Source organism: Eretmochelys imbricata, chromosome 3 (assembly GCF_965152235.1).
Source record: "Eretmochelys imbricata isolate rEreImb1 chromosome 3, rEreImb1.hap1, whole genome shotgun sequence".
NCBI lineage: Eukaryota > Metazoa > Chordata > Testudines > Cheloniidae > Eretmochelys > Eretmochelys imbricata.
In genome coordinates, this window is record NC_135574.1 from 29,698,847 (window position 1) to 29,721,787 (window position 22,941).

Sequence of the window (22,941 nt, forward strand, 5' to 3'; positions counted from 1 at the left end):
CAGTTTCTGCTCCAAAGAATTTACAGTCTAAATTAAGACAGGATGCACCAGCTGCCAAGAAAGATAATTGAGTGGGTGGTGGGTAGTGGATGAAGCTGACAACAGTAGGAAGGTCAAGTTACACAGACTAACTCCATAAATAAATAGGTTTTCAAGTCAAGGCTTTTTAAAATAAGCCTTGATTGGTTATCATTCCCTGGGGAATTGTGGCATTACCAGGAGTTCAAAACTACTGCCCCTGAGCACTAACTGTTGACTAACGTTTAAGGTAAGTCATATGAGCCTGGGCCAAAATGGGTTTACTTTTAAGCACACATCTACAGAATCTCTTTGTTAGAGCAAAAGGGTATTTCATAAGAGGGTAATTGTAAGGATTTTTAATTTAAAACAGCATTCCATTTCCAATTGAAGTCAGGCAAGCTTAGCGTAGCCAGCCCCCTGGGCTGGGGCCTGCTTTAAGAATGAAACCAAGGTAAAGGATTATCCCATTTCACTTAAAACATGCTTTCTGGGGAATGGAAACTGTCATAAATATAAAGGGAAGGGTAACCACCTTTCTGTATACAGTGTTATAAAATCCCTCCTGGCCAGAGCAACATCCTGTTACCTGTAAAGGGTTAAGAAGCTTAGCTAACCTGGCTGGCACCTGACCCAAAGGACCAATAAGGGAACAAGATACTTTCAAATCTTGTTGGGGGGGGGGGGAAGGCTTTTGTTTGTGCTCTTTGTTTATGTGTTTGTTCTCTCTTGGGACTGAAAGAGCCAGACAGAAATCCATCTTCTCCAACCCATCCTAATCCAAGTCTCCAATATTGCAACCAGCATAGGTAAACCGGGAAAGGCGGATTAGTTTATCTTTTGTTTTATGTGACTATTCCCGGTGTTAAGAGGGATATTTATTCCTGTTTTCTGTAACTTTAAAGTTTTGCACAGAAGGGGATCCTCTGTGTTTTTGAATCTAAATACCCTATAAATTATTTTCTATTCTGATTTTACAGAGGTGATTCTTTTACCTTTTCTTTAATTAAAATTCTTCTTGTAAGAACCTGATTGATTTTTCATTGTTCTGAAGATCCAGGGTTTGGGTCTGTGTTCACCTATACAACTTGGTGAGGATTGTTATCAAGCCTTCCCCAGGAAAGGGGGTGTAGGCCTTGGGGCGAGGTTTTGGGGGAAGACATCTCCAAGTGGGCTCTTTCCCTGTTCTTTGTTTAAATCGCTTGGTGGTGGCAGCGTACTGTTTAAGGTCAACACAAAAAGTTTATATCCTGGTGAAGTTTTTAACCTAAGCTGGTAAGAATAAGCTTAAGGGGTCTTTCAGGTCCCCACATCTGTACCCTAGAGTTCAGAGTGGGGGAGGAACCTTGACAGAAACTGATAAAACATTTGCTGAAAGTACATGAGGTACCAGCCTGTTCTGCTGGACTAAAGCCCAGGCCTGGAAGCCAACGTCTCCCCGCTGCGCTGATACTGGTGGTGGTGAAGATGCAGCGCGGGGAATCCCCGGCTGGCTGCCCGGGGGGCTGGGAAGTTGCTGCATGTTGAAGCTGGCGGGAGCTTTGCAAGTTCTCGGTGGGCTACAGGGAGACGCCGCCTTTTCCATAAGGATTCAGGAGCGGGGCGCGCGTCCCTCCTTCCACTCACAGTCAGGACCCGCCCTCAGCAAACTTCAGCCGGGGGAACAACTCGTCCTCAGCCCTGGGCTCGCGTGTGAAGCCGGCCGGGCCCACGGAGAGCGGGCAAAGCGGGGCGAGCTCCCCGTGCCAAGAAGTCCCTCGGCCCCAGGCCGGGAGCAAAGGCAAGGCCTGGCCACGGCCCCCCTGCCCCGGTCTCTTACCCGCTCAGCTCCAGCACCAGGCTCTCCAGGCTGACGCCGCGCGCGGAGCGGGCCGCCAGCACGGCCACCACCTGCGGCAGCTTGATCACCGTGCACACGAGCAGCGTGCTCCAGTGGGCCGCGGCCAGCAGCGCCTCCATGGCGCCGCGCTCTGGCCGGGGGCGCCTCCCTTCCCTTCCGCTGGCAGGCGCCACGGGGCCAGCCCGAGCCCAGCTGGGGCGGGGAGCCACGCTGCAAATCCGGAACGGGAGCGGGGAGCAGCGGGGCCCCCGGCATTGCTGGGCGGGGTGTGGCCCTGGGGGGCCCCGGCCCAGCCTCGGTGGGGGGGGCGGGAGCGGGTGTGGCCCTGGGGGGCCCCGGCCCAGCCTCGGCGGGGGGGGCGGGAGCGGGTGTGGCCCTGGGGGGCCCCGGCCCAGCCTGGGGGGGCGGGAGCGGCCCTGGGGGGCCCCGGCCCAGCCTCGGCGGGGGGGGGGCGGGAGCGGGTGTGGCCCTTGGGGGCCCCGGCACAGCCTCGGCGGGGGGGGCGGGAGCGGGTGTGGCCCTGGGGGGCCCCGGCACAGCCTCGGCGGGGGGGGCGGGAGCGGGTGTGGCCCTTAGGGGCCCCGGCACAGCCTCAGGGGGCTGGCATTGGGGAATCCCGGCTCTCAGCCCGGGCACGGACTGGGGGGGGATGTTGCACTGGAGAGCCCTAAGGGCTCCCCTCCCAGCTAGGGTTGCCAACTTTCCTGGCACAAAAGGAACACCCTAGCCCCGCCCCGCTCACTCCATGCCCCTCCCTTTGTCGCTCCTTCTCCCCGACCCAGCCTCACTCACTTTCGCTGCTGGGCTGGGACAGGGGGGATGAGGGCTCCGGCTGGGGCGGGGATCCAGGCTCTGGGGTGGGGATGAGGGGTTTGGCGTGCAGGAGGGCACTCTGGGCTAGGACTGAGGGGTTTGGAGCGTGGGAGGGGGATCAGGGCTGGTGCAGGGGGTTGGGGCAATGGGGGGGGGGGGGTGAGAACTCCGGCTGGGGGTGTGGGCTGGGGCAGGGGGATGAGGACTCCGGCTGGGATGGGGGTCCAGTCTCTGGGCTGGGACTGAGGGGTTTGGAGGGGGATCAGGGCTGGGCAGGGGGTTGGGGTGGGGGGAGTGAGAACTCCGGCTGGGGGTGTGGGCTCTGGGCTGGGGCCGGGGGTTAGGGGCTGGGGCAGGGGGATGAGTTTGGCAGGGGTTTCGAGTGCAGTGGGGTGTTCCGGGCCGGGACTGAGGGGTTTAGAGGGTGGGAGGGGAATCAGGGCTGGGGCAGGGGGTTGGGGGCAGTGAGAACTCCAGCTGGGGGTGTGGGCTCGGGGATGAGGGATTGGGGTGCAGGAGGGTACTCCAGGCTGGAATTGAGGGGTTCGGAGGACGGGAGGGGGTTAGGGGTGCAGGCTCCAGGCAGCGCTTACCTCCATCAGCTCCAGAAGCAGCTACTTGTTCTCCCTCCTGCTTGTACGTGGAGGTGCGCCCAGGCAGCTCTGCACGCTGCCCCATCCGCAGGCGCCTCCCTCGCAGCTCCCATTGGCCGCTACTTTTTGGGAGCCCCGCAGAGCGGAGGCCAGCAGGGAGCCTGCCAGCCCCACTCTGCGTGCCGCAAACCAGACAGTCCCTGTGCTGACCAGAGCCGCCAGGATCCCTTTTCGACTGGGTGGGTGGATTTCATTTAAGTGCATAAGTGCATAACTCCCATGAAAATCCCACTAGATGCCTGTTTGCATCTTTAGGCACGCAAATATCTTTAAAAATCTTAATCTCCACATCTGTAAAATGATGAGATTGTGCTGAGCATTGATTAATGATTGTAAAGAGCTTGGAAATCAATAGCAAAAATTTTCTACAGCAAGGACTCACAAACATGCTGATTTTCTTATTTGGATGAAACTATATTAGTTAAATCTCCATTTTCTCCCATCAGATTCTTAGCCGGTCTCATTGTGCCAAGATTATAGGATTACAGGAATACTAGCTGTAAGTAACATTCAGCTAAACAAGTGTCTAGGTCAAAAAAGGATGTTGGGAAGGATACCTAAAATTATACAGAGAAAAGATGGGATTCTTGAAATTTTGTAACAGATCTATACTTGTTCATAAGAAATGTGGTAGAAAATGCTTGCCTTTTTTGATTACCTAAGCATTACATATTAGTCCCAGGGTGGATTTGATTTAAATCATGATTGATTTAAATCACTAGTCAGGAAGATTTGATTTAATCATGGATTTCTACATAAAAGTGCATTCTTGTTGGTTGTTATACCCTTAATACATATTCTTCACAACTCAGAGATAGGTGTAGGTTTCATTTGTAGAAGGTACACACTATACATTTTAAGTGATTTTTTTAAAAAAATATACTTTTCAGATTAGTTTTACAGCTATATCAGAAAATGAATGGTTGACTGGTTATTTCATTTACCAAAGGTAATTGAAGCAGATATTTACCTTTTGGCTACACAAAGCAAGGTGTATGCCCTAATTAAAAATAAATGCTATATGTATGTCCCAAAAAATTCACAAAATATTAACAAGTACTTCCTGTCAGCCAAACAGGCCCTTAACCAATAAAAAGCCCCCCAGAAAAAGCCCACTATCTTTAACTCACTCTAAAAATGGCTGCCCAACCTAAAAAAAAGCATTGTTCGTCTCCTGTTCACAGGTGTCGTGTTGTGTATTATAATTCTCCTCTTGCTTGCCTGTTGTAAAGCAGTCATATACAAAATATGTGCCTCCCGCTCCACAAAAACCCCATTATATCCTCTTGTTAAAAATTCTAACTCCTCAGCGCTAAATCACTTATTATTCAAAAAATATAAAAAAATTCAGCTACAAACTTATTAAATATTCCCCAAAAAATTATTAAAAACACTAAACACTACACTAAATAACTCAAAAAAATAAAAAACCACAAATACCAAAAAAGCCCTGCTCTAAGCCCAAATAAACCAAAGCCCCTTTGCTCCTTAAACCGTCTATAATCCTGCATAACACTAAAAAAGCTAGCACACAAACAAACAGGTTTGCACACGGCTCGCCAACCAAAGTCAGCTTCAGCCTAAAAAACAAATAAATAAAGCAAAAATATTTAACAAAAACCAATAACAAATAAAACCAAATAAGGTAAGGCTCAAGCAATGCTACTTAAAAAAAAAAAACACAACTGGCTGCTGTAGCTAATTGGCTACAATATTATACAGGGCAACAAATAATTAATTGCATAAGCTTATATAATAAAATTAACAAAAATATAAAATATATACTAAAATCTGCTGCAGAATTTAAAACAGCTCAGTCTCCTTGCGCCCCATTTAAAGCTCCAAATAAATCTCTCTGCTTCTCCACCCCGTTGTGGTCATTGGCATGACGCGCACCGGGCAACAAACCCAGCTGTTGCTTGCCTCGAGCACTCTGTGCCGGCAACAAAGGTACACACTATACATTTTTAAGTGATTTTTTTAAAAAAAAAAACTTCTCAGATTAGTTTTACAGCTATATCAGAAAATGAATGGTTGTTTGGTTATTTCATTTACCAAAGGTAATTGAAGCAGATATTTATGAAGTCATTGGGAGGTGAACTAGCTCCAATTCAATAGGTTAATCATTAATATTTGGAGGATTTTCTTGCCATGCTGTATTAGGAGAACATCACCAGACAGACATTTAAATTGTTTTATTTAACTAAGACAATAATGTTATGTATTCTGGATTTTTTTCTTCAACAGCAAACATATAATATTTTAACAAAACAAGTATGAATTTTTGAATTTAGTTAAACATTCAAACTTTTTTTAAATCAGGTTTGTTTTTGTTAAAATTGTTTTTAGCTAAAATAGTTAAATGAAATATTTTTAAAAAAACAACAAAAATTAAATCGACTATGTCAGCCAGGTCAACATGAGAAACTTAAAATATTGGCTTCTGCAGCTAACTCAGTCATCTTCACCTTCATTTTCCTGTTTGTTCATAATCTGGAAAAGAAAAAACAAGCTTTCCTGCTTTTTCAGGTCCCGAACGATTTCTCAATTTGGAATGAATTAGTCCAAAGGAAGAAAATATTCTTTCTATACTGGCAGGGGAAGCTACTGCTGTTAAAAGTGAAATTATCACTTCAACGATCTCTGAATCCAAGTGATTAAGTGACTTCCACCAATTCACTGGTGTGACTTTCTTTAAAACATCATCAGCAAACATCTATTTCTTGAATGGTTCACCCTTAGCTCTGAAGTTTATTATAGTTGGCATTATGGAGGGATGATTGCCGGATGTCCATGTCATAGCCAACTCCTCTTCTTCAGCAGTTAAGGTTTGACCCCGGTACTGAGTATTGAGAAAGTGCTTGTCCCATTCATTTTTTAATGTTTATCATTTAACTCTATCATTGCACATTTCTCTTTTTAAGATCTCACTCAGTTCCTTCTAAATTTCAACAGCGTCAGCAATAAAACAGCTATTTCCCTGCATTTTGTTCAAGGTTATAGAAATAGGCTTCAGGGTACTCAGCATGTGTTCAACATTTCTCTTAAGCCCCAGTGGTGAGAACTTTGGTTGTGATGGTGCCATCTGTTTTTTCACAATTTTGTTCACAAGGTGTCATCAGATTAGGCCAGTTCTTGATCTAGTGCTCAAAACAGTCCATTCCTGAGTTCCATCGCACGTCTTGTGGGAGAGTTAGCTTGGGTCCTCTCACATTTTTCAGAGCAGCTGCTGCAAAGTGGTTGTTACGGAAGTATTTTGCAAGTTCAACAGCATTAGCCTTTATTTCTGGAACACTGAAGTCTTTGGCTAGAAGGTGCATCAAATGAGCATGGTATGGTAGACCTCAAATCAATGAAGGCTACACTCAGAAAGACCTCAAGACTTCTGGAATATGCTGCTCAAAAACAGTTTCACTTTTGTTTCTACTTCTTGTCCCTCCCTTCTCACATTCATCTCCAGGCTTTTTCTCCTTGTCCAGGTTTATTCTGCCCCCAACAATCTTCTATTCATTGAACTTTTTGAAACTTTGCACTTTTAGAGAGTGGTAAGGGATTGACTCTATGTACACAAATTTGCAGAGGGACAATAGGGCTGAGGTCTGTTATTTCTCACCGCTATATATTATTTATGTATTTATTTAAAAACATTTTTGCTGTTAACAAGTATGTTAGCTCTGGAGACACAAATGCACAGTTTGAGAACTGCAAAACTAAGCATCTCTGATGGTATCTTTTAGAGTTAGCACTGAGTCCCATTGGGTAGATAGAAAGATTAACTTAAATAATCTATACAGAAGCCTGTGGAATCCCATAAAATTGGGTCCCTAATCCATGAACTATTGGAACTCATTTACAAAACTTTCCTTAAACATTACATGAATATATTGTCTCATACTATAGAATTAGAATTTTTAATCCCTATTCCATGATGAGATATCTTTGAGCTATAATGTATCTTAATTAAAACTATCTTTTAATAGGTTTTTTTCCTCAAAAAGCATTTTATAAAAAAAAATCCAATTTAAATTTAAAAAAAATCCTATTTTTTTTTATTATTTTTTAAATCATGGATTTTTATCCACCCTGTGTCCCGGTGTTCTGGTCAAAAACCAGATACCTGCCTCACCCTAGTCCCAGCCTCAGCATGAATTGGGCTGGAAGGAGGATGGAGAGCCCTGGCTTGAAGCCCCAGCACGGGCTGGGGGTGAGGAGAGATGTTGTACTGGGTGCCCTGGCCCTCAGCCCCAGCGCGGATGGGGGTAGGTAATGCACTGGATGGAGAATAGTTTGTGCTTCCGTGTGTCTGGGGCCTAGACTCCTCCTTCCAGTGTCTAACTGTTCCAACAGCGAAAAAGTAGCTGGCACCAAACTCCTGTTTAGAAGCTGTGGGCAGTGAGCGCAGCAAGCCCTGAGTGCACAAACAGGGCAAGGTCAGCCTTGGGGCTACAACTCAGCACCTTGGAGCCCCTGAAGCTGTGCTGGGAGAGATTTGGATTGTTCTTAGGAGAATAAAGAAGGCAAACCCAGGGCAGCAGGAGGTAACAGCCCATGCTGGCTCTGTTTGCCTGGGGTCAGTTTGCCTAGCCCTATAGCATATCCTATCTCCAAGATCTGTCATGGGTTCAATGTATGCAACATGCCTGTCACGAGGTCTCTGCGCTCAGGATAGGGTTGCCATCTCTAAGGTACAAAAAAATCAGGCCATCCTGGATGATCTTGAGCCTAGAAAACTGGACAGCTGGCATTGTGGACTGAGCACCCTTCTATATTTCCGGGGACAGCTGCTTAAAAAAAGGGATGATCCTGGGGAAGCCTGGATAGGGAACAATAAACGTTTAACATTGGCAGTTGTAGCACCTAAAATTGGTTTAAAACTTTATTATAAGTAATTCACCAGATATCAATCTGTCTCACTGTAAAATCCAGCAGCGGAGGCAAGGCACTGTTGTAGTTATGGGGTAAACCCCAGGAGCGTGTGTGTATGAGCTACAAGATTGATTTTAACTAGCTACCCGTAGGTGACGAGTACATAGCCTTGCTTCACTGGGATTTTACATTAAAGTAGCTAGCTTGATGTAAAAACAAACCTTTTGCAGTGAAGATATCACTAATGTCAAACTTGACGGTATCACTTTGGAACAAGTAGAAAGGAAATTCAAAAAGTTAAACCTCCGCTCCTAGAGTTATTGAGCTGTTACTGTTCAAGGTTTGGTTTCACTGCTAAAAAAGCTGTGGGTTTTGTGTTTGGGGTTTTTTTGTTTTGTTTTGTTTTTTACCTCAGGGCACTTAAATTTTACCATGAGGTAAGCTTGCCAGGGTCAACCCCAAGGAGGGATATAGGGCTGCCCTCAGTGAGTTTATCTTGTAAAACTGCAGTGCCTGCTCTTCACTATGTTTTTGCCTCAGGATCGCTCGTTTGTGTTAGTTACCACAGTGTTAAAAAGTGCAGCTTTTTTTAAGCCCTCATGTCTCTCTCAACTTGTCACAGCTAGAGGGACCCTCCAAAGGATGTGCACGTACTGTAATTACACAGGTTTCAGAGTAGCAGCTGTGTTAGTCTGTATTCACAAAAAGAAAAGGAGTACTTGTGGCACCTTAGAGACTAACCAATTTATTTGAGCATAAGCTTTCGTGAGCTACAGCTCACTTCATCCGATGTCCACTCAGCACTTTTGAAAACCAGGCCCATAGTGCCATAGATGTCTGTGACATTTTAGATATTCTGAGGATGGCAGGAAGACATTTAAGGTATCATCTGCTTCACCCTAAAAATGCAGCTTATGGTCTCAAAAATATCATGTCAAAGAATACCGTGACTGTATTATCCAATGCTGCTGTGAAGTCTACCAAATTTAAAGCGATCAAGGACTTGACTTGAACTCATTAAATTATATATACACCTTCACCAGCATATTTTTATTTGAATCTATTATATGAGTGCTTGTATCCATTTACCTGTAAAACAAATTAATGTGTCAGTTCTGCAGATTTTTTTTAAATATACCTTGTCTTCCAGGACAGGAAATCAAACAGGTAAAATGATTTACTGCCTTGCCTTGTCCTGTTTATATAATGACATTGCTTTGCATCTGTTTACAGGTCACTTTTATCTAAGCTCGCAGCACAGCTTAGAAGAAGAACACGCATCACAAAAGCGGACTGCTCTACTGTAGGACAAAACATTTTTAATTCAAATTCTAATATAACAATGACTTCTTGTTCATGTCGTTGACTCTGGACTGCCTGCCGTTCTGGCCAAATTGTTCTACTTTATACCAAATATAGGAGTCTCCCAATCAATACTTTGCAGAAAAGGAGAATACCCCTTTACATTGCAATTTATGCTTCAAGTCTTTACATTTTTCTGATCTTCAGTGGGCAGATTGCCTGTTTGGTAGCAGATGGCCCATGGTTAAACACTACTTCACTTGAAATAAGAATGCAAAGAGCATTCTTCAATGCTGATTGCTATCTTAAAAATAAATAGAAAAAAGAAAATAAGCTTTCAATAGCAAACCATTCATTTTTCTGATAATGGCCTAGAATTATCTTTAGTGTGTCCTAAACCAGAATGAGGCTCTGAGTCACAATTTTTTTTCACCAGGAACTCAAACCTGCTTTTTATTTCACTTTGTTCTCTTAAGCTAGCATGGTAACAGAGAGGGCTCCAATTTTAAAAACAGCCTTTAATTTTGCAGGTGGGTGAAAATAAAGAAAATTGGCCTGAAATCTATGCAAAATATATAGTTATTTACCTTGTTCAAACTATAAATTCAAAGCCACGTTCTGCCATTGAATGCTTGTATCTGGCTCCCCCGTGTTTAAATAGAAGCCATACAGGTACCAGAGAGCAAGTAGTTGCTTCTCATGAGACTGGGTCTTTAGGTTGCAATAGAGAGGACTTTTCCCAGGACTTTTGCTGTGATGTGTCAATAGTTTCTGATCCAGGCTCTGCCTTTGAGTGCACCATTTTCATGTAAGCAGCTCCACTTGTCCTGAGGCATAACGTTTTAAGGTTCAAGGGCTTGATCATACTTCCATGGAAGTCAAATGGGAGTTTTGCCACCGACTTCAGTGGGGAGTAGGACTGGCCTAGAATTGCCACCTGAAGCCTGTCAGAGAGGAGGGTGAATGAGCTTCAGCTGCACCAATCTCCTGTTGCAAACTTGGTACAGATTAATCAGTAGTGTAATGAATCTCCACTGCAGACCCCTATCCTGTGCAGTGATGAGTGTGCCTTGGAAGGCATTCGCTCCCCAGCTCTCACTGAGTTCAGTGAGAACTGAGGACTCGGGGGGGTGGTTCCTGTCATCCCAGCAGGGGAGTTTGCTGGGATAACAGAGAAAGAAGCACCTCTTTCAAACATGGTATCCTCTGCCTGGAGATGGGGGGTGTGATGTGTTGGAAACTCCCACTCAGGACCCGTCTATTGCTGGGGTGGCAGGCAGGTGTCATGCACTGGTGGTCTTTAGGTTGGTGGGGTTTCTTTCCTCCTCAGCCCCCTTTCCTTTCTTCAGGTTGGCTAGTCTCTAGCCTGGGAGAAGGGAAGCCTGAGACTCTGCCATTCCTCACAGGAGTCTGTGAGTGATGCCCCACCAAGCCCACCTCAGAGAGCGCTCTGCTGCGGTGGTGTCAGGTGATCAGAACTATCCGCTGGGGTGCCAGGAGATCCTTCTCCCACACACAGAGCCCTCTGCACCACGGGCTAGGGTTTGTCCCAAAGAGCAGGAACAGCACAAGTCAAACCCTCCACCTCAGCTTGCCACAGAGCAATACTAGCAGTTGCCCTGGCTCTAGTGCGCCAGAATGGAAGAAATCCCAGCCTGCCTGCCTGCTGGAGCAGGAGCAACAGTAGCAGCTGGAAGCTCCCTGCTTTCCTGCTGTCCAAGCAAATGGTCCATCGGGAGCAGCTGTGGTGGTCAGGTGGCCCCAGCCCATGCATCTGCTACCCAAAAGACAATCTGTAGCTGCAGTTTTTAATTTGTGCTAGGGCTTGCCAGGGCTGAGCCCCAGCACCCCTTGGCTTGGCAGTTCATGCCTCTGGGCTTGCCACATCAGTTATGAAAGTAAAAAAAAAAAAATTGCATCAGCCCTGGCACCTGTTTCATTACAAATAAAGCACTGTGTAGCAGCTGAGCAGAGGAGGCCCTATCAGTTCCCTCCACACACACACCAGCTCCCTGAAGAGCAAAGGCACAATAGGTAAGAGGCCCCTTACCCCAGCTCTGCCTGGCTGTGATTGTTTGGCCAATTTGCTCTAGCAAATTGGGCTAATTGGGACGGGGCTTGTAGTGTTATATGGCAGGGCAACATGGAGGTATTTGGTCTGGGCAGTTTCTTTCTTCCTTCTCTACTCTAGCAGCTGTGGGTGAAGTTGCAGCTGCTGTCTCTGCCTGTCTTGTGGAGCAGATGGCTTTGTGGTGACAGTCTGCTCCCTGCTGCAGTGCTGGTAACTCTCACAATATTTGGTGGGTCTTGAAGCATGTAGAGCTGTGTCAGTATGTGAGACTTTCATTTTAAAACAAGAGTAACATTCTACCGCTCATGGTTGTGGAGAAAAGTTTGAAGACAAGCATGCTATGTCTCGAAAGCTAGAAGCAAATACAAAACTTGGCTTTTAAAAAAAATTTTTTTTTAAATAATAATCTCATGCTTTTGGGGAGTCTGCCCTTTTAAGTGCTTGGGTATGGCAATACTGCCTCCAAGCATGTGAATGATGATCTCCTACTGGTGGTATTGTTCCCCCTTTTCAACCCAAGCAGCTAGTCAAATTTCAGGGCCCTGGCAATGTGCCAGTTGGAAGTGGAAATTGATGCAATCTTGTTTATTTACAAGGAATGTACAAAGTCCTGCTTCTCCAAAAGCAGGAAAAAACAAGAACAAAAGGAGCAGTTTCTTTGCTAACAGCCTCAAGCCTCTTTTTAACTAGCACCAGAAGCCAGGCCCCAAATCTCTCTCTCTCTCTCTCTCTCTCTCTGTCTTTTACCAAGGTGACAGAGTACTCACAGGCTGCTGCTTGGCTTTCTTGCTTTCTGCCTCTCTCTCTCTCTGTTCTTGTCTGTTCTCTGTTGTGTGTTCTGTCTTTGTGTGTATATAATGTCTTCTGCAGTTTCCACGGTATGCATCCAATGAAGTGAGCTGTAGCTCACGAAAGCTCATGCTCAAATAAATTGGTTAGTCTCTAAGGTGCCACAAGTACTCCTTTTCTTTTTAAAGAAAAGTTGGTGATTCAGACTAGTTGAGACAATTTAACCAGAACAGTTTGGCTAAAATCAAAACAACATTCAAAGCATCCGATGAAGTGAGCTGTAGCTCATGAAAGCTTATGCTCAAATAAATTGGTTAGTCTCTAAGGTGCCACAAGTACTCCTTTTCTTTTTTCTAATCTTTTGCCTTCCCTCAAACACATAAACAGAGAACAATACTCAACACAACCTCTCCAACCACTCAGTCCAAGCTCCTGGGTGGCGTCACAACTCCCTTTTGTCTTATTTGTGGAGGGCTTCTGATTAACTTGTTAATTGACGTGTGTGTTCCCACTGGCCCAATCTCACAGAGGTTTGTGATCCAAGCCCCTCTCAACATAACAGGATGAGATGAGCTCTGGGGCCCTAAACACATACCTTTTGAAGTGTTGGCCTTAAGTTGGCCCTGGAAACGGGGTGAGGAGATGCTTATCTGACAGCGCATCTGCTCTTCACTCCCTGCCTGCTGACAACCCTTGGCAGAGGGCAGAAGCTGCACTGCAGTCACTCAGAGGGCAGCTGTGTGACAGCAGAGCCAGAGGAGGCAGGGGAAGTGGGTAGGCACGGTGGGCAAATAACTATTATCTCAAGCCAGCTAGGGTTTAGCAAAAACTGCAAAACAAAACAAAACATACTCTTTTTTGCTCTCCCTACTGGAAAGTCAGAAGACCTAAAACTAGGACATTCCTGGAAAACTAGGAGACTTGGGCACATGATTCATTTTAGTTCTCCACTTTTTTAATAGTCTTCTCAGCTTGTTTGCAATTCAGCCAAATGCTTTTTTACTTGGCATCCTTTGCATTTGGTGGCTTGTCCTGCAGATTCCTATTTGTTCCATATGCCGATGATATTGCGAAAGAGCGTTTGAGGGAAATGTAAAAGAAATGTGATGGCTGCATGCCAGTTGAGTGGTTTTACGTGTACTATGTGCCCTATAGCTTTTAGAAGCAGAACGAGAATATTGCTGTGCTTACAAAAGGCCTGCTAAATGTTAGGCTGAATAGAAGCTTCACAAAATTTTGAATGGAAGTACTGTAAGCAAAAATACAACTTGTTGACTCAGTATTTGCTTTGTGAAATAGCTTATTCAGTAACAGCCGAGCAGTTGTAGTGGCGTCTGTAAGCCACTCTGGGGATTGGCATGTTATTTAAAATAATATGGTTAGCTAAGCTAGCTAAGAAGTAGGTTATTAAGATCCTAACATAGAAAAAATCACAGGATTAAAAAAATAGAGATAAGACACACAAGGTGAGTAGTGTGCACTGAATCTCTTTAAATGGGTTTTTATATTAAATTAGGACACTGTCCCTTTTATGTAGAAAGTTCATTGGCCATTCATAAGAACGGCCATTTTGGGTCAGACCAAAGTTCCATCTAGCCCAGCATCCTGTCTTCCGACAGTGGCCAGTGCCAGGTGCCCCAGAGGGAATGAACAGAACAGGTAATCATCAAGTGATCCATCCCCTGTCGCTCATTCACAGCTTCTGGCAAACAGAGGCTAGGGGCACCATCCCTGCCCATCCTGGCTAATAGCCATTGATGGACCTATCCTCCATGAATTTATCTAGTTCTTTTTTGAACCCTGTTATAGACTTGGCCTTCACAACATCCTCTGGCAAGGAGTTCCACAGATTGACTGTGCGTTGTGTGAAAAAATACTTCCTTTTGTTTGTTTTAAACCTGCTGCCTATTAATTTCATTTGGAGACCCCTAGTTCTTGTGTTATGAAAAGGCGTAAATAACACTTCCTTATTTACTTTCTCCACACCAGCCATGATTTTATAGACCTCTATCATATTCCCCCTTTAGTTATCTCTTTTCCAAGCTGAAAAGTCCCTGTTTTATTAATCTTTCCTCATATGGCGGCCGTTCCATACCCCTAATAATTTTTGTTGCCCTTTTCTGAATCTTTTCCAATTCCAATATATCTTTCTTGAAATGAGGCGACCACATCTGCACATAGTGTTCAAGATGTGGGCATATCATGGATTTACATAGAGGCAATACGATATTTTTCTGTCTTATTATCTATCCCTTTCTTAATGATTCCCAATACTCTGTTTGCTTTTTTGACTGCTGCTGCACATTGAGTGGATGTTTTCAGAGAACTATCCACAATGATTCCAAGATCTCTTTCTTGAAGGGTAACAGCTAATTTAGACCCCATCATTTTATATGTATAATTGGGATTATGTTTTCCAATGTGCATTACTTTGCATTTATCAACATTGAATTTCATCCGCCATTTTGTTGCCCAGTCACCAAGTTTTGTGAGATCCTTTTGTAGCTCTTCACAGTCTGATTGGTACTTACCTATCTTGAGTAGTTTTGTATCATCTGCAAATTTTGCCACCTCACTGTTTACCCCTTTTTCTAGATCATTTATTAATATGTTGAATAGCACTGGTCCCAGTACAGACCCCTGGGGGACACCACTATTTACCTCCCTCCATTCTGAAAACTGACAGGTTATTCCTACCCTTTGTTTCCTATCTTTCAGCCAGTTACCAATCCATGAGAGGACCTTCCCTCTTATCCCATGACAGCTTACTTTGCTTAAGAGCCTTTGGTGAGGGACCTTGTCAAAGGCTTTCTGAAAATCTAAGTACACTATATCCACTGGATCTCCCTTGTGCACATGCTTGTTGACTCTCCCTCTCCCGCCCCCACGAATTATAGTAGATCAGTGAGGCATGATTTCCCTTTACAAAAACCATGTTGACTCTTCCCCAACAAATTGTGTTCAACTATGCATCGTAATAATTCTGTTCATTACTATCATTTCAACCAATTTGCCTGGTACTGAAGTTAGGTGTCCCAGCCTGTAATTGCCGGGATCACCTCTGGAGCCCTTTTTAAAAATTGGGTCACATTAGCTATCCTCTAGGCATCTGGTACAGAAGCAGATTTAAATGATAGGTTACAAACTACAGTTCTGCAATTTTACATTTGAGTTCCTTTAGAACTCTTGGGTGAATAGCATCTGGTCCTGGTGACTTATTACTGCTTAGTTTATCAGTTTGTTCCAAAACCTCCTCTATTGACACCTCAATCTGGGACAGTTCCTCAGATTTGTCACATAAAAAGAACGGCTCAGATTTCTGAATCTCTCTGATATCCTCAGCCATGAAGACCAATGCAAAGAATTAATTTAGTTTCTCCACAATGGCCTTGTCGTCCTTGAGTGCTCCGTTAGCGTCTCAATCGTCCAGTGGCCCCACTGGTTGTTTAGGAGGCTTCCTGCTTCTGATGTACTTAAATTTTTTTTTTTTTGCTATTCCTTTTTGAGTCTTTGGCTAGCTGTTCTTCAAATTCTTTTTTGGCCTTCCTAATTATATTTTTACACTTCATTTGCCAGAATTTATGCACCTTTCCACTTTCCTCACTAGGATTTAACTTCCACTTTTTAAAGGATGCCTTTTTGTCTCTTACTGCTTCTTTTACTTTGTTGGTTAGCCAGGGTGGCACTTTTTTGGTTCTCTTACTATGTTTTTTAATTTGGGTATATATTTAAGTTGAGCCTCTATTATGGTGTCTTTAAAAAGTTTCCATGCAGCTTGCAGGGATTTCACTTTTTGTGCTGTACCTTTTAATTTCAGCTTAACTAACTTCCTCATTTTTGAATAGTTCCCCTTTCTGAAATTAAATACTAGAAAGTTGAGCTGCTGTGGTGTTTTCCCCGCCACAGAGATGTTAAATTTAATTATATTATGGTCACTATTACCAAGCGGTTCAGCTATATTCACCTCTTTGGACCAGATCCTGTGCTCCACCTAGGACCACTGTTCCCTCTAAGCTGTGAGCATGTGTGCATGAACACAGATCCTAAACCCCACACACACGGCGAAACACCGCGCACACAAAAATTTGCACAGAAGCACAAAAATTTGCACAGAAGAAATTTTTTGTGCACACGGCCTGTCAAAAATTAGAGGGAACATTGCTTAGGACTAAATCAAGAATTGCTTCTCCTCTTGTCGGTTCCAGGACTAGCTGCTCCAAGAAGCAGTCATTTAAGGTGTCAAGAAACTTTATCTCTGCATCCCGTCCTGATGTGATATGTACCCAGTCAATATGGGGATAGTTGAAATCCCCCATTATTATTGAGTTTTTTATTTTTATGGCCCCTCTAATCTCCCTTAACATTTCACAGTCACTATTACCATCCTGGTCAGGTGGTCAGTAATCTATCCCTACTGCCATATTCTTATTATTAGAGCATGGAATTACTATCCATAGAGATTCTGTGGTACAGTTTGGTTCATTTAAGATTTTTACTTCATTTGATTCTACTCCTTCTTTTACATATAGTGCCATTCCCCCACCAGCATGATCTGTTCTGTCCTTCCGATATATTTTGTACCCTGGTATTACTGTGTCCCACTGATTATCCTCATTCCACCAAGTTTCTGTGATGCCTATTATGTCAATATCCTCATTTAATACAAGGCACTCTAGTTCACCCATCTTATTATTTAGACTTCTAGCATTTGTATATAAGCACTTTAAAAACTTTTCACTTTTTAGTTGTCTGCAATTACATGATGTAATTGAATGAGACTCTTTTTCATTTGACTGTTTCCCATCAGATCCTACCCCTATTTTATTATCTTCCATCCTCTCCTCCTTACTAGGACATAGAGGATCTCAATTAATAGATCCTCCCCTAAGGGATGTCTCTGTCTGAACCATGTGCTCCTCCACACCTGTTGGCTTTCCCCCAGTCCTTAGTTTAAAAACTGCCCAGCGAGCTTTTTAATTTTAAGTGCCAGCAATCTGTTTCCATTTTGGTTTTGGTGGAGCCCATCCTTCCTGTATAGGCTCCTCCTTTCTCAAAAGTTTTCCCCAGTTCCTAATAAAGTAAACTCCTCCTCTCTACACCATCTTCTCATCTATGCAGTGAGACCCTGCAGGTCTGCCTGTCTAAGTGGCCCTGCGCATGGAACTGGAAGCATTTCAGAGAATGCTAATATGGAGGTCCTGGACTTCAATCTCTTACCTAGCAGCGTAAATTTGGCTTCCAGGACCTCTCTCTAATCCTTTCCTACCGACATGTACCATGACTACTGGCTGCTCTCCAGCACTACACATAAGTCTATCTAGATGTCTTGAGAGATCCGCAACCTTTGCACTAGGCAGGCAAGTTACCATGCGGTTCTCCTCGTCATCGCAAACCCAGCTATCTGTGTTTCTAACAATCGAATCGCCCATTACTAATACCTGTCTCTTCCTAATAACTGGAGTTCCCTCCCCTGGGGAGGTATCCTCAGTGCGAGAGGATACCATGACATCTGGAAGGAAGGTCCCAACTATGGGATTGTTTCCACCTGCTTTAGTTGGATGTTCTCCTTCCCTGAGACGTTCATCCTCCTCAACAGAACAGAGCCTGTTGAACCAGGGTTGGGTTCATTTTACTGTGTCCCGGAAAGTCTTATCTATGTACTTTTCTGTCTTCTTTAGCTCCTCCAGTTCAGCCACTCTGGGCTCCAAAGCCTGTACCTGGTCTCTGAGGGCCAGGAGCTCCTTGCACTGAATGCACACTTATACCACCTGCCCATAGGGCAGGTAATCATACATGCTGCATTGGGTGCAATAAACTGGATAGCCCCCACTCTGTTGCTGGAATTCTGCCTGCATTCTCTTTTTACTCCTGCAGCTTGTTCCTTTGTTGTTTTTGTTTTTATCAGGGGGTGGTTTTGGCTTTAAGTTTAAAAATATAAAGTGTATCTAGCCCTCCCCTCCCCTCCCCTCCCCTCACACTCCCTCTCCCTCTCCCTCTCCCTCTCCAAACTCCCTTGCAGAACTCCTCTGTTACCTACTCCCATTTGCTAGCTCCTCTGATCACTTAGGAGTGGGCTTTTTAAAGCCCTGGTCTTCCTGAGTAGCCCCGCCCCCTGGTTAAGGGTTGATGAGTGTTAAAGGGCTTAGGGCTCAAAGCCTCATTAAGAAGCTCTCAGCCTTGCCTAGCAGGCCACTAGGCTCAGCCCACGGTCTCCCAAACGAACAGACCACATGGTGTATTTCAGTCAGGCAGCAAGCACACCACAAACATACACACTACAAACAGCCTTTCCCAGAGGATCACATAATCGCTCCTCCTTCACTCGGAGAACTCCCTCACAGAACTGAATAGCAAAGGCCTGCTACAGAAGTTGGGTTTGAATCCAAGCTAAGGGTGTTTGAGTCTGTGGTTCTGTGGCTGGCTTGTCTCTAATTGGTAGAATACAGCCAGCGCTAAGGCGCTGTGAAATTTTGCTTCACAGGGATTCTTGTCAACATTTTCAATTTGTGTGGATTCGAAGAAAAAAAACATCTTATAGCTATTAATAAACATTGTGACAGTCACTGGTGTTTGTACAATAAATTGTTGGGTTGGATTGTCTTTGTTTCTCATTTGCATCAATAATTATTACCTATATTACTTATATAGCACCTTTAAATTCATAGACCTTACAAAGTAGTTGTATTACAAAGGCAGCTAATCAGGGAGTGGACAGATGGGAAATCAGAGGCAGGGAGAGTTTAAGTAACTGGCCCAAGACTGCATAGCAATTCAGTGGCAAACCCAGGAAGAGAGCCCAGGTGTCCTGATTCTGTACCTCATCTGCTGAATCAAGCTGTCTCCCATGATAGTTGGTTTAATCTTTTCTTCTCTGTTCACACACTACATTTTAATGTTATGTATCGATCCATTTATGCCACCTGGGAGATTCCCCCGCACACAAGCATTATCCTGGAAGCTGATTAAGCTAACTTTGCGACCATTTTGCATCACTAGAGTAGCACAAAGGGGCTGTATTGAGGCAAGGATCTGGCCCCAATTTTTACATAACATTCACACACAACTTCTGTGGGTGGTTTTGTGGATGCTTATTACTTTCCTGAGAGATTTTGAGAGTTAAGGTATAAGTCAGATGAAGTGTGCCTGGCATTTGTCCTCTCTGGGAAAGAGAGAGCTGTGATTTACAGACCTATACGACTCCACAGTTGCAGATGCAGAGCTTGTGAGATCCTTGCCAGGGAGCCAGGATTCAAGGAATTCAGCCAGCTGATCCATGGACATTTCATGAGAGGAAGAGCTACTGTTCACGTCTCTTTAAAAAGCCAATAGAGCTTTTATGTTAGAAACCCTTAGATTACTTAAAATATCTTAGGAAGGTTGTACTGGCTTGGATCTGGGTGGAACCAGGAAGTTTGGACCCGCCCACCTCTTAAGAGGTTATGGCAAATTACCACTAATTTAAAAAAATGTATTGGTCTTGGCATGAATATTTGAGTTAGTGTGCCTGACTGAGGGTGATTGTTGATTCAGATCTTTATGCTGTTTATACATTACTGTAGATAAGTGGGAGGCAAACCAGAATAGCTATCTATATATAAAGCCCAGCCCAGTTCTATTATAGATCGGCATCTGATTGTTCATGTGTAACTTTTGTGTGTCTTGTTGCAGGAATCTTACTACTTTTTTATTGTTCATGCAGGACTGGTGCCCTTATTGACCTACTGAAATGACTTCTAAACAATGAAGTTTTATTTTATAATATGTATAAAAGGCAGAAAATGTGGAATTTAAATGTAGGCATTTTAAGCTATATGATTGGATTTACAGTCATCATCGGTTTCACTATATTTTGAACTACATGGGAGATAAACCTCACAAACTAAATCTTTTTAGTATTTTAAAAAAATCAGCAAAACCCGTTTGAGAATTATATTCCTGACTTTATCAAAGTGATAAAGGTATGACAAATAAATTTGGTGTCTTGCTGTATAAATACTGTAGATTTCACGTTGATGTTTTCTTTACTTTTTATGAGCAGGGCTTGAAATGAGAACACACAAAATATGCAATTTTTGGAGCATTCGAATCTACCAAGTGCGTTCAGTTAGCACTAATGTTAAAGTGCTCCAAAATGCACCAGGGAAAACACTTTATCAAGCTGAAGAATGAGAGTAATATTCTTACTGGTACATGTTCTCTAACTGTAGGAAATATGAAAAATGAATTGTCTTAACAGGTTTAATCTCTTGTTTTGGATCAGGCAAGAAATACAGCAAAGCTTATAAAACTGAAGAACATAACTATATACCATAAGAACACTGAAATATTTACAATACAATTTGGCATTGAATATTCAAATCTCATTTATCCCCATCAGTGTCATTTCTTCAAGATCTATTAATCACATTGAATTTCTATTGATTATGCATACATTTTAAGGCCAGAAGGGGCCATTATGATAATCTAGTCTGATCTTCAATATATAGCAATCTGCATTACTATGAATGAGGGCTAGCTAGCTCTGTATTAATATGCCTATTAAGGAATCTATTTGTCAAAAAAACATTCCCTGTATCTTTTTATCTGTATTGTTACAGACATATATGCTGACAAGTATTTTGAAATAAATTACCAAAATAATTGAAATTGGCATGATTTTATTGTGTTATTTTGACAAATAAAATATGCAGAATATTAAAATATTGTGTGCAGAATTTTTTAATTTTCTGGCACAGAATTTGCCCAGGAGTATAATTGTTACTTGAGATATGACAGAAATGATGCTTTTGGATTTGGGGAAGCAAACGGTGGATAGGGTAAGGATTATAGCTGCCCTGGTGATGAGAGTGTGTGTCTGTCTTTTCTCAGTCGTTAACTCAGTTTGCAGTTTTGGTTAGATCCCCAGCTACTCTTAAAGGGTACATCTGTACTTCAAGTGCATACCTGCACTAGTTTTAATCTAGCTGGTGCAGGTAACAGTGGTAATGATGATGTGACCTCATGGGTTAGCTGCCCCAGTACAAGCCCACCAGGGAGTCTGGGTATATACTCAGATTGCTGGTCGATGCTGGGGTCCTAGGCACCATGTCTTCACTGCTATTGTTACCCACACTAGCTAGATTAAAGATAGCATTGTTATGTCTAACACATTCCAAATATACCTTAATTTCTGGTGTAGACATACCCTAAAATGACCAAATAGCAGCAGGAGCCAAGACTGCTTTTCTCCATCTAGCTTGGCGGTTGCAATCATTCCTCTGGTGTGTGGATCCATCATCCATGCTTTTGTTACCTTTAGACTGAACCACTGCAGAGTATGTGGAACTATGCCTCAGATAAATTTGAACACTGAAACTGGTATAGAATGCGACAGCCTTCTTGATTAAGACCTCTCACCATGGGCATGTTGCACAAGAGCTCCTTGATTAGATCTGGCTGCCTATTGGTAGGCCTTAGGTGCTAGCTTTGATTGTAGGATTCATGACTTAGCACCTGCCTACCCTAGAGAGCACCACTCTTCCTTTGTGACATTGTTGCCATTGAACTCAGCATAGGGGCTCAAGTAGGAGCATCCTCACATTAACAAAGAGGGGGCTGCTGGTGGGGGATTCTCTGCAAGGGGCTTTCAGCTTTAGAATCTGAAGTCCCAGCTGGCCTGAAATAGCCCAGAATAAACTGCACAGCCCATCTTATTTTACCAGGCTTTCATGAAAGGAAGGATGTGATGAGGGCTGATAATATATGGGTGAGGTAGGATATTGTTGGGCTCTGATTTTTATTTACTGGTTGGTAGTTTTCTAGAGTTTTGGGTTACAACTAAACAACATAAATTATCCAGCTCTATTCAAAATGTCCATGCATCACTCAGATTATCAAGGCTGTACTGCCCTTTATTTGTTTTACTTTATAAGGAATTGCTTTCCCCTTCCAGACATTTGTTAGTGAAATGTGTTTATGCCCTGATTTTTCAAAGGTGCTGAGTGCTTGTAGCCTGCATTGATTTCAACAGGAGTTGTGAGTGCTCAGTACCTTTGGGACAGAAATAAGCTATTAATATCTAATTGCCACTTACCAGCATTTTAAAGCCATTTTCAATCCCCTTTTCAATGATCTTAATCAGAAAGTCAAGTATTAACATAATCACACATCGAATCTGGGCAACAAAGTTCTGGAATATTGTAATCTGACAACAATGCATGGCACTGTTAATTCTAATGCTGTGCACTTTCATGATTAAGCTGAAAATCCCTGTATGCTTTGGCACAATCCCAGGTATCCTTACCAAGATTTTCTGTAGAACTGCTGTTGCTTTTACCCAGGGTTTTTGCAATGGTAACATAGTGACGGCCCTGATCCTGCAAACGCTTATCGATGTACTTCAAGTACGTAAAGTTAAGTAGTCCCATTGAAATCAATAGGTCGCAGTCGAATTCTGTGCTTAAATGTTTGCAGTATTAGGACCTTGCTTTGTACCTCATAAACATGCTTCAATCAGTACCAGTACTTAGCAGAAGACCCCATGTGGCACTTCAATGGGAGCTTTGCCAGTATAAAGACTGCGGAATCAGGATCACTATTTGTAAACAAAA

General features: G+C 43.5%; 1 protein-coding gene across 2 annotated transcripts in view; it reads right to left on the reverse strand.

Moving 5' to 3' along the window:
* SLC66A3 (solute carrier family 66 member 3) overlaps nucleotides 1-2,112 on the reverse strand; it is a 32,225-nt gene extending 30,113 nt beyond the window's left edge. For both annotated transcript variants that reach the window (XM_077812518.1, XM_077812519.1), the window contains exon 1: nucleotides 1,838-2,112. In XM_077812518.1, the coding sequence (XP_077668644.1) occupies nucleotides 1,838-1,977 (140 nt within the window). In that variant the 5' untranslated portion in view covers nucleotides 1,978-2,112. The remainder of the gene's footprint in view (nucleotides 1-1,837) is intronic.
* Between the last annotated feature and the right edge of the window lie 20,829 nt (nucleotides 2,113-22,941).